Source organism: Pseudophryne corroboree, chromosome 2, assembly GCF_028390025.1.
Source record: "Pseudophryne corroboree isolate aPseCor3 chromosome 2, aPseCor3.hap2, whole genome shotgun sequence".
Classification (NCBI taxonomy): Eukaryota; Metazoa; Chordata; class Amphibia; order Anura; family Myobatrachidae; genus Pseudophryne; species Pseudophryne corroboree.
The window spans coordinates 624,760,523-624,772,961 of NC_086445.1; the positions used below are offsets into that span (position 1 = coordinate 624,760,523).

General features: G+C 47.6%; 1 protein-coding gene across 1 annotated transcript in view; it reads left to right on the forward strand.

The window, feature by feature from the left end:
* The window catches only part of SYNRG (synergin gamma), a 321,615-nt gene that overhangs the window by 250,819 nt on the left and 58,357 nt on the right, over positions 1–12,439 (forward strand). The window contains exon 16 of the mRNA XM_063954829.1: positions 6,344–6,440. Within this exon, the coding sequence (XP_063810899.1) occupies positions 6,344–6,440 (97 nt within the window). The remainder of the gene's footprint in view (positions 1–6,343; positions 6,441–12,439) is intronic.

Here is a 12,439-nt window from a genome sequence, read left to right on the forward strand (position 1 = left end):
TCAGTTGGAAGACTTCTGGATGAAGTACCCACTCTCCCGGGTGGAGGTCGTGCCTGCTGAGGAAGTCTGCTTCCCAGTTGTCCACTCCCGGACTGAACACTGCTGACAGTGCTATCACGTGATTTTCCGCCCATCGGAGAATCCTTGTGGCTTCTGCCATCGCCATCCTGCTTCTTGTGCCGCCCTGTCGGTTTACATGGGCGACCGCCGTGATGTTGTCTGACTGAATCAGCACCGGCTGGTTTTGAAGCAGGGGTCTTGCCTGACTTAGGGCATTGTAAATGGCCCTTTAGTTCCAGAATATTTATGTGTAGGGAAGCCTCCTGACTCGACCATTGTCCTTGGAAGTTTCTTCCCTGCGTGACTGCCCCCCAACCTCGGAGGCTTGCATCCGTGGTTACCAGGACCCAGTCCTGTATGCCGAATCTGCGGCCCTCTAGAATATGAGCACTCTGCAGCCACCACAGCAGAGACACCCTGGCCCTCGGGGACAGGGTGATCAGCCGATGCATTTGAAGATGCGATCCGGACCACTTGTCTAACAGATCCCACTGAAAGATCCTTGCATGGAACCTGCTGAATGGAATTGCCTCGTAAGAAGCTACCATCTTTCCCAGGACTCGCGTGCAGTGATGCACCGACACCTGTTTTGGTTTCAGGAGGTCTCTGACCAGAGATGACAACTCCTTGGCCTTCTCCTCCGGGAGAAACACCTTCACACCTTCTTCTGTTCTGTGTCCAGAATCATACCCAGGAACAGCAGACGCGTCGTAGGAACCAGCTGCGACTTTGGAATATTCAGAATCCAGCCGTGCTGTTGTAGCACTTCCTGAGATAGTGCTACTCCGACCAACAACTGCTCCCTGGACCTCGCCTTTATAAGGAGATCGTCCAAGTATGGGATAATGAGAACTCCCTTCTTTCGAAGGAATATCATCATTTCGGCCATTACCTTGGTAAATACCCTCGGTGCCGTGGACAGACCAAACGGCAACGTCTGGAATTGGTAATGGCAGTCTTGTACCACAAACTGGAGGTACACCTGGTGAGGTGGGTAAATGGGGACATGCAGGTACGCATCCTTGATGTCCAGTGATACCATGTAATCCCCTTCTTCCAGGCTTGCAATAACCGCCCCGAGCGATTCCATTTTGAACTTGAACCTTCTTATATAAGTGTTCAAGGATTTTAAATTTAGAATGGGTCTCACCGAACCGTCTGGTTTCGGTACCACAAACATTGTGGAATAGTAACCCCGTCCCTGTTGAAGGAGGGGAACTTTTATTATCACCTGCTGGAGGAACAGCTTGTGAATTGCCGCCAGCACCACCTCCCTGTCCGGGGGAGTAGCTGGCAATGCTGATTTGAGGTAACGGCGAGGGGGAGACATCTCGAATTCCAGCTTGTATCCCTGAGATACCACTTGTAGAACCCAGGGATCCACCTGTGAGCGAACCCACCGGTCGCTGAAGTTCCGGAGACGGGCCCCCACCGCACCTGGTTCTACCAGTGGAGCCCCAGCGTCATGCGGTGGATTTAGTGGAAGCAGGGGAGGATTTTTGTTCTTGGGAACTGGCTGTATGGTGCAGCTTTTTCCCTCTACCCCTGCCTCTGGGCAGAAAGGACGCGCCTTTAACCCGCTTGCCTTTCTGGGGCCGAAAGGAATGTACCTGATAATACGGTGCTTTCTTTGGCTGTGAGGGAACCTGGGCTAAAAATGTCGACTTCCCAGCTGTCGCTGTGGAAACGAGGTCCGAGAGACCATCCCCAAACAATTCCTCACCCTTGTAAGGCAAAACCTCCATGTGCCTTTTAGAATCCGCATCACCTGTCCACTGCCGAGTCCATAATACTCTCCTGGCAGAAATGGACATTCCATTTATTCTAGATGCCAGCCGGCAAATATCCCTCTGTGCATCTCTCATGTATAAGACTACGTCTTTAATATGCTCTATGGTTAGCAATATAGTGTCCCTGTCAAGGGAATCAATATTATCAGACAGGGAATCAGACCACGCTGCTGCAGCACTGCACATCCATGCTGAAACAATAGCAGGTCTCAGTATAGTACCTGAGTGTGTATATACAGACTTCAGGATAGCCTCCTGCTTTCTATCCGCAGGCTCCTTTAAGGCGGCCGTATCCTGAGACGGTAGTGCCACCTTTTTTGACAAGCGTGTGAGCGCTTTATCCACCCTCGGGGATGTCTCCCATCGTACCCTGTCCTCTGGCGGGAAAGGGTACGCCATTAGTAACCTTTTTAGAAATCACTAATTTTTTATCAGGGGATGCCCACGCTTCTTTACACACTTCATTTAACTCATCTGAAGGGGGAAAAACCACTGGTTGCTTTTTCTCCCCTAACATAATACCCTTTTTAGTGGTACCTGGGTTAATGTCAGAAATGTGCAACACATTTTTCATTGCCGTAATCATGCAACGGATAGCCTTAGTGGAATGTACATTAGTCTCGTCGTCGTCGACACTGGAGTCAGACTCCGTGTCGACATCTGTGTCTGCCATCTGAGGTAGCGGGCGTTTTTGAGCCCCTGATGGCCTTTGAGACGCCTGGGCAGGCACTGGCTGAGCCGGCTGTCCCACAGCTGTTATGTCATCAAACCTTTTATGTAAGGAGTTGACACTGTCTGTTAATACCTTCCACATATCCATCCACTCTGGTGTCGACCCCGCAGGGGGTGACATCACATTTATCGGCACCTGCTCCGCCTCCACATAAGCCGCCTCATCAAACATGCCGACACAGCCGTACCCACACACCGCACACACACAGGGAATGCTCTGACTGAGGACAGGACCCCACCAAGTCCTTTGGGGAGACAGAGAGAGAGTATGCCTGCACACACCACAGCGCTATATAACACAGGGATTTACACTACACAAAGTGATTTTCCCTATAGCAGCTATAATACACAGTATTGCGCCTAAATTTAGTGCCCCCCCTCTCTTTTTTACCCTATTGAGCCTGGAAACTACAGGGGAGAGCCTGGGGAGCGTCCTTCCAGCGGAGCTGTGAAGAGGAAATGGCGCCAGTGTGCTGAGGGAGATAGCCCCGCCCCTTTTTCGGCTGGCTTCTCCCGCTCTTTGTATTAATATTATGGCATGGGATTTTTACACATATATAGTTTATTAGACTGTATTATGTGTTTTTTGCCATTTTTAAGGTAATCTAATTGCAGCCCAGGGCGCCCCCCCCCCCCCCCAGCGCCCTGCACCCATCAGTGACCGGAGTATGTGGTGTGCATGGGGAGCAATGGCTCACAGCTGCAGTGCTGTGCGCTACCTTAATGGAGACCGGAGTCTTCAGCCGCCGATTTTCTCCTCGGAATCTTCCGTCTTCTGGCTCTGCAAGGGGGACGGCAGCGCGGCTCCGGGACCGGACGACCGAGGCTGGGCCTGTGTTCGATCCCTCTGGAGCTAATGGTGTCCAGTAGCCTAGAAGCCCAAGCTAGCTGCAAGCAGGTAGGTTCGCTTCTCTCCCCTAAGTCCCTCGTAGCAGTGAGTCTGTTGCCAGCAGATCTCACTGAAAATAAAAAACCTAATAAATACTCCCTTTACTAGGAGCTCAGGAGAGCCCCTAGTGTGCAACCAGCTCGAGCCGGGCACAGATTCTAACTGAGGTCTGGAGGAGGGGCATAGAGGGAGGAGCCAGTGCACACTAGTAGACCTAATTATTTCTTAGAGTGCCCAGTCTCCTGCGGAGCCCGTCTATTCCCCATGGTCCTTACGGAGTACCCAGCATCCACTAGGACGTCAGAGAAATCAGGGGGAAAACCACAAACAAGCCCAGAAGCAGTTGCCACAGGGAGAGAAATGTGGCAAAACAGAGAACATGGGGGAGGGCCAGAGGCAACCTATCCCATGCAACATTAATGCAACAGAGATTACAAAACAGAAAAACTTACATGAACCCAATACAGTAAGGTCACAGATGGGACATGTAAAATAGACTGTAAAAGCTTAATATTTTAAATGGCAAACACACACTCCTACAAATATATACTGTATGTATTTATTAAAAAAAAAGGTACAGTAATATTCAGTTTAATAGAGATCGGTGCCATATGTAAACATCCAGACCCAGAATGGGCAGTCAGGGAAGCAGGTATACATCTGTAAATCACAGTCTTATCCAACCGACAACTACTCATGGGCGACCAGAGGCAGATATTTGGGGAAAGATGAAGGCACTGAAATGTTCCAATGTGTAAGAAGTTCCAGCTTACGAAGAGGACATCATAAATGTTGAACCATCTCTTCATCTATTTGACAGGAAAACACCAGTGGAATCTTATTAGTGCTGAGAACCATAGTACGAGGTTGAATAGAGTAATGTTTGGCAATAGTGGCAGCTGGAAATAAAAATAGTTGTAGGTTTCCAAGGTTGCAGCTTCTGTTTCCGCTTGAGCTGCCTGGAGGGTTGCCGCCTCTTAACATGGAATAAATAAATATGGAGGCGAGTGTCCCTAGGTATAGAGGTGGGAAAATGGTGGATCTGACCAATAAGGGAGTCGGCCTCAATAAAGGATGCCAGGACATTTTTTATAGTGAGGGGATGCAGGTTGGTTATATTATACGCCAGGAATCCCAGTCACAAGCACAGCTTCAAGGAGAACAGAGCAGCTGGACACCACCGGGAGATTGTGAGGAGGTACATCAACCCGTCCCAGAGGGAGGTTCCAAGAACAGACAGCAGGTAGTGGGTCACTGGGTAGCTGCTGAGTGTGAGAGATCCCAAACAGCACCGGAAGGAACTTCATGATGCAGGTTGATGGCAGGTACTCCCCTCAGATGGAAAAGTGCCAAACAGAACACCCTGGTTGCTGTGAATGGCATTGCTGTGGCTCAGGGTAGAAGTGATGTCATTTGGGAAGGGCCAGAGATGTACCCTCAGTGGGGACCTCAGAGGGACCTAACAGGGGCCAGGAGCAAAGGCACAGGGCTGCAGAAGCAGTAGCGGGAGCCATGGAGTGCAGTAGGAAACCTGTCAAAAGCAGGGGAGACCATAGCACCAGCGGGTCACTCACTGGGTGAGGAGGAGCAGTTTCACGGAATATTGAATTAAATTAACCCTTCCCTTGACCATTTCTCCCCGCAGCCTAACCCTAACCCTCCTTGGCATACTAACATTTGAGATTCCGGTGTCGGCATTCTGACGGGTTGGGATTCCGGCGTTTGTATTTTGATGCCAACTATATCCCTTTAATTGTGTATGTATGCATACATATATACGCACAGACATACATATATTTGTATGCTCCTTTTTGTGTTCCATCCCCCCCTCCCTCCTCCATTTGTACTGTATTGTGCCCCAGTGCCTGTGCTTTCCTTATTATGCTTATTATGCATGTAGTCAGGTGCTGCTTGCTGCTGGAGAGCAGGTATCTAGGGGCCAGGATGAGGTGCATCAGGGATTTAAGGAGCTGCCGTGGGGGCACCCCTCAGGAGCCATAGTTACATCCGCCTCCTATGTGCCTTCACATAACTTGATGTTACACATGTCAGCACGGAGGAAGCACTGAGACACTATGTTGTACAGCCTTATAGCAGCGTCTGCACCTGATTAGACCCGCAGCAGCAACCAGCGCAGTGTAACAGGTGGAGGTCGCATACAGAGACATCCTTCAGTTTTTTGCTAGTTGAATTCAGTGGCGCCCCTAGGCAGCCGCCTAAAGCTGCCTGATGGTAGAGCCGGCCCTGGGGACACAAGTAAATGATTATGCTAGGTAATGCTTCAGCACTAATATTAAGAGATATGACATCTGATAAAGACATGGGTAAATGCACGTTTAATGTAACATTATTAGGAGTATCATGACATGGCTCCATTTGCATTTCATTGCTATGTTCAAACTGGTGATGCAACAACCTTTTTATGCGCGTTATTTTGGAGCTAATTTTATAACTTGCACCCTCCTTGGCAGGCTGCAAATGGCTCGCCTCTCAATTACATGCCCTGAGGACATCAGAGGCTGTGCGTTTGCATAGCTCCTGGGCTGTACCTGGACACGTGGCCCATCTACTGATGCGCCGTGGTAGCTCCCTGTCAGTAACTGTGTTTCTGTGTGGTTTGCATCTTCTGGAAAAGTTTAGCTAACAAGTATGCAGCCTCAAAACAGGCAGAGCACATCTCACCATTTACACAATAGGCAGGGCGTGGTGATCTGCCAAAAGAGTTTGTGCAAAACTTATACAATTAAAAGATTAAGAACTATTTATGTAGGCAGTTCCAAGTTAAAATGTTGTCATTAGATTTGTTTTCCTTATATATTATAATAGTCCATTTTAATTGAGAATATAAACAGTCTACTTTGTTATTATGTAGGTCATTAAGAAAGCTAATGATGCTCTTAATGGAATTAGCAGTTCATCTGTCTGCACTGAAGTTATCCAATCAGCTCACGGGATGGAGTATTTATTAGGTATGGATTAATTTGTAGTATACTCTGTTAATAGTATGAACCAATGTCATTAATAATATCTACTGTTATTTAGTTGTTTTTTATGCTGTTAACTATTACACGTTAAAAAAAAACAACCTCATTTTTATATCTATTACAGATGTGTGAGTTCCGTGTGACTCCGTAGCGCTGAGCATTTTAATCATTTGTATCATTTTAATTAGCCTTCCATATACCTGGTGTAGGTCAGGTCTTCTTTGGTCCATGTGGGCATCCCAAAAAAAAACTTACATGGACTCGCCATTGTAGTAGCCTAAAACTCTCAAATTTGCAGGCTTATTACATTTGCAAGTTGCCGAACAAACGTGCATCTTCAAACTGTGTGAGTTTGATCCCGTGGTTTAACTCGCACCCTATTACATGTGGCCCTTGGTCTGCTAATGTGTGACATGCAGGGCACCTGGTAGGCTCTTCTGTGTAGGCCACCCACAAAACATCCTCCTACATGATGCCAGTGACAGCTGCCCCCGCACATCCTCACTTTTCCCATGCTTTCGGGCCATACCATCAGCACTTCTGACATGTCATGTGACCATTATCATCTTGAAGCATTACAGCGCCGGCCCCTGCTTTCTCCTTCCCTTTCTTTCCCATCCAGGTATAGAGTGTAGCTTTGCATCCTAGACAATCCTAGATGGTTCCTGGTGTGACAGATGGTTAATGTCAGTGAAGCCTTAAGCACTCCTTCTATTGTATGCGTAACTTTTAAAAAAGGAGGAAGATCACTGGCAGAGACATGTGCATGTCTGATAATCCTGTAGTAGACTGCAATTGTAGAAACGTAGTAGTACATACAGTGCCCCACTTGCATGCACATTATATGTATTTGGTATATGCAGAAAGAGACAGACCGGTCCCTGCATTTTTAGATACATTTTAGCATTTTTCATGGGCATTATAGCTGAAGCAAATGTAGTTTATTCGGCAGTTTTACCTTTCATTCCACTAGGCCTCATCTCCAGGCCTTTTTTGCCTTTTAGCCCAGGGCAGCTCCATTCACATTAAACCACCCCTGAGGAGTAAGGGAGGTAGGGCAAGCAACTGCAGAAGCATGCTACAGAAGTCCAGTAATATGCCCTCGGCAAAGGGCAAACTAGATAGGCAGGTACTTAGACTTTGGTAGAGAAATATGCCATTTGCAAGCTTTCAGACCTCTGCAGAAAGGAAAGATATTACTGAAGTAGTAATTCTGCTGCATAACTACAGATGTTATGCTATAGGCAGCATCTGAGAATAAATCTAAATATAGCATTCCCTCTTGCCCATTATATCGTGCAGTTATTTTTCTTGCATTTTTTTTGTAGTATGTGGGGGATAATAAATTAGCCGTGGTAAATATTCTTCCCCCCTCCCAAACGCAGGTGAAAAAAAATCCCTGATAACCAGCCCTATCAGCCCCCTATTTTTTTCATTGAAACACATGGGTCTGGGCATTTAAAAGGGGAGGGGTGGGGGCGTGTTCGGAGACGACATGGACGCAAATGGGTTGAATGAAGAAAATCGGCAAAAGAGTTTAAAAATTAAGAAAACCCCCAGTAATTGAATATCCCCTCATATCTATGTTATATGTTTTGTATTCCTTATCTGTGTTCCCTTAAAGATAACAAGTACAAATAATTTAAATATCTCAGATTTAGGTCGAACAAGTTGTTCAATGATAAATGTTTCATTTGTGCTAACTTTTAACTACTACAACAACCTGTATTTGATGACACTGTGTCATTGGTCATGCTTAGTATGTGGCTAATTGCATTGGATGTACGCTAGCCTCCCATATCTGTTCACTTTTCCAGTGAAGTCTAGGAGCTTGATAATGTGAAATGCATTATGATCCAAAGGCGTAAATTGATTTGAGAAGCAGGGGTGGGACTATTATAATGCAATTCCCCAAGCCATGCTCCCTAAATTTCCCACCTTAGGGCATTTGTAAGGGTTTGGGTATGGGTGACCGGCGCTTGGGATCCGGGATGCCGGGATCCCGGGGAGTGGAATGCCAGTGGGTTGGCAAGCACAACGAATCCCCTTGCGGGCTCACTGCGCTGCGGCCTCGGTGGCGAGCTGCGCTCGACAGGTTCTATTCCCATTCTATGGGTGTCGTGGACACCCACAATTGGGAATAGTCCCTGTTAGTCGGCATGCCGACTGTCAGGATTTAGAGGGGGCGGGATGTAGCCATCGGTATTGTGACCAGCGATCTCCTGACCGCCGGTCACATAACTACATCCTGTTTGTAATATGTTGGAAATGATGGGTAGCTAAATTGGTTTAAACTGCACCTGATTGTGCCCCATAAAATATGTTGCCATGTCCCCTTTTTTGTTTAGGTTGCTTCATTTGGTGACAGTTGCATAATGTGCATTGTTATTTAAGTGTATTTTTGTCTTCCATCTCTGGAGAGAGGTATTCTACAATATTATTGTAAGTAAAATGTGTTAATAATATCCCTTTCTCTATCGTCCTAAGTGGATGCTGGGGTTCCTGAAAGGACCATGGGGAATAGCGGCTCCGCAGGAGACAGGGCACAAAAAAGTAAAGCTTTTACCAGATCAGGTGGTGTGCACTGGCTCCTCCCCCTATGACCCTCCTCCAGACTCCAGTTAGATTTTGTGCCCGAACGAGAAGGGTGCAATCTAGGTGGCTCTCCTAAAGAGCTGCTTAGAGAAAGTTTAGCTTAGGTTTTTTACTTTACAGTGTGTCCTGCTGGCAACAGGATCACTGCAACGAGGGACTTAGGGGAGAAGTAGTGAACTCACCTGCGTGCAGAGTGGATTTGCTGCTTGGCTACTGGACACTAGCTCCAGAGGGACGATCACAGGTACAGCCTGGATGGTCACCGGAGCCGCGCCGCCGGCCCCCTTGCAGACGCTGAAGAGAGAAGAGGTCCAAAATCGGCGGCTGAAGACTCCTGAGTCTTCATAAAGGTAGCGCACAGCACTGCAGCTGTGCGCCATTTTCCTCTCAGCACACTTCACACAACAGTCACTGAGGGTGCAGAGCGCTGGGGGGGGCGCTCTGAGAGGCAAATAAAAACCTTATTAGAGGCAAAAAATACCTCACATATAGCCCACAGAGGCTATATGGAGATATTTAACCCCTGCCTAACTTCAAAAATAGCGGGAGACGAGCCCGCCGAAAAAGGGGCGGGGCCTATCTCCTCAGCACACAGCGCCATTTTCTCTCACAGAAAAGCTGGAGAGAAGGCTCCCAGGCTCTCCCCTGCACTGCACTACAGAAACAGGGTTAAAACAGAGAGGGGGGGCACTGATTTTGGCGATATTGTATATATATAAAAGATGCTATAAGGGAGAAACACTTATATAAGGTTGTCCCTATATAATTATAGCGTTTTTGGTGTGTGCTGGCAGACTCTCCCTCTGTCTCCCCAAAGGGCTAGTGGGTCCTGTCCTCTGTCAGAGCATTCCCGGGTATGAGGACGATGTTGGTGAGGAGGCGGAGAAATTGCCTGTAATGGTGATGTCACTCTCTAGGGAGTCGACACCGGAATGGATGGCTTATTTAGAGAATTACGTGAGAATGTCAACACGCTGCAAGGTCGGTTGACGACATGAGACGGCCGACAATCTATTAGGACCGGTCCAGGCGTCTCAGAAACACCGTCAGGGGTTTTTAAAAAACGCCCATTTACCTCAGTCGGTCGACACAGACACAGACACGGACACTGAATACAGTGTCGACGGTGAATAAACAAACGTATTTCTCATTAGGGCCACACGTTAAGGGCAATGAAGGAGGTGTTACGTGTTTCTGATACTACAAGTACCACAAGAAAGGGTATTATGTGGGAGTGAAAAAACTACCTGTAGTTTTTCCTGAATCAGATAAAATAAAATGAAGTGTGTGATGATGCGTAGGGTTATCCCGATAGCAAATATTGGCGTTATACCCTTTCCCGCCAGAAATTAGGGTACGTTGGGAAACACCCCTTAGGGTGATAAGGCGCTCACACGCTTATCAAGTGGCGTTACCGTCTCCAGATACGGCCGCCCTCAAGGAGCCAGCTGATAGGAAGCTGGAAAAATATCCTACAAAGTATATACACACATACGGTGGTTATACTGCGACCAGCGATCGCCATCAGCCTGGAGATGCAGTGCTGGGTTGGCTTGGTCGGATTCCCTGACTGAAAATATTTTATTCATGTAGAGCATTTAATAGGATGCATTCTATATATATGTATGTGAGATGCACAGAGGGATATTTGCTCTCTGGCATCAAGATAAGTGCGTTGTCCATATCTCCCAGAAGATGTCAGGGACACGACAGTGGTCAGGTGATACAGATCCCATACGGCAGATGGAAGTATTGCTGTATAAAGGGAAGGAGTTATTTGGGGGTCGGTCCATCGGACCTGGGGACCACAGCAACAGCTGGGAAATCCAACCTTTTTTACCCCAAGTTACATCTCAGCTAAAAAAGACACCGTCTTTTCAGCCTCAATCTTTCCTTTCCCATGAGGGCATGCAGGCAAAAGGCCAGTCATATCTGCCCAGACATAGAGGTAAGGGAAGTAGACTGCAGCAGGCAGCCCTTTCCCAGGAAAAGAAGCCCTCCACCGCGTCTGCCAAGTCCTCAGCATGACGCTGGGGCCGTGCAAGCGGACTCAAGGTGGGGGGGTAGTCTCAAGAGTCTCAGGGCGCAGTGGGATCACTCGCAAGTTGACCCCTAGATCGTACGAGTATTATCCCAGGGGTAAAGATTGGAGAGTCGAGACATCTTCTCCTCGCAGGTTCCTGAAGTCTGCTTTACCAACGGCTCCCTCCGACAGGGAGGCAGCATTGGAAACAATTCACAAGCTGTATATCCAGCAGGTGATAATCAAAGTACCCCTCCTACGACAAGGAAAAGGGTATTATTTTTCCACACTATATTGTGGTACTGAAGCCAGACGGCTTGGTGACACATAGTCTAAATCTAAAATGTTTTGAACACTTACATAAAAGGTTCAAATCGAGATAAAGTCACTCAGAGCAGTGATAGCGAACCGGAAAAAAGGGGACTATATGGTGTCCCTGGACATCAAGGATTACCTCCATGTCCAAATTTTGTCCTTCTCATCAAGGGTACCTCTGGTTCGTGGTACAGAACTGTCAATATCAGTTTCAGACGATGCCGTTTGAATTATCCACGGCACCCCGGGCCTTTTTACCAAGGTAATGGCCGAAAAGATGTTTCTTCAAAGAAAAAAGGCATCTAAATTATCCCTTACTTGCACGACCTAAAAAGGGCAAGTTCCAGAGAACAGTTGGAGGTCGGAAGAGCACTATCTAAAGTAGTTCTTCGACGGCACGACTGGATTCTAAATATTCCAAGAATCGCAGCTGTTTTCCGACGATACGTCTGCTGTTCCTAGGGATGATTCTGGACACGGTTCAGAAAAAGGTTTTTCTTCCCGAGGAAAAAGCCAAGGAGTTATCCGACCTGTCAGGAACCTCCTAAAACCAGGAAAGGTGTCTGTACATCAATGCACAAGAGTCCTGGGAAAAATGGTGGCTTTTTACGAAGCAATTCCATTCGGCAGATTCCATGCAAGAATTTTCCAAAGGGATCTGTTGGACAAATGGTCAGGGTCGCATCCTCAGATGCACCTGCGAATAACCCTGTCGCCAAGGACAAGGGTATATCTTCTGTGGTGGTTGCAAAAGGCTCATCTATTGGAGGGCCGCAGATTCGGCATACAGGATTTGATCCTGGTGACCACGGACGCCAGCCTGAGAGGTTGGGGAGCAGTCACACAAGGAAGAAACTTCCAGGGGGTATGGACGAACCTGGAAAAGTCTCTTCACATAAACATTCTGGTACTAAGAGCAATCTAAAATGCTCTAAGCCAGGCGGAACCACTCCTGCAAGGAAAACCGGTGTTGATTCAGTCGGACAACATCACGGCGGTCGCCCATGTAAACAGACAGGGTGGCACAAGAAGCAGGAGTGCAATGGCAGAA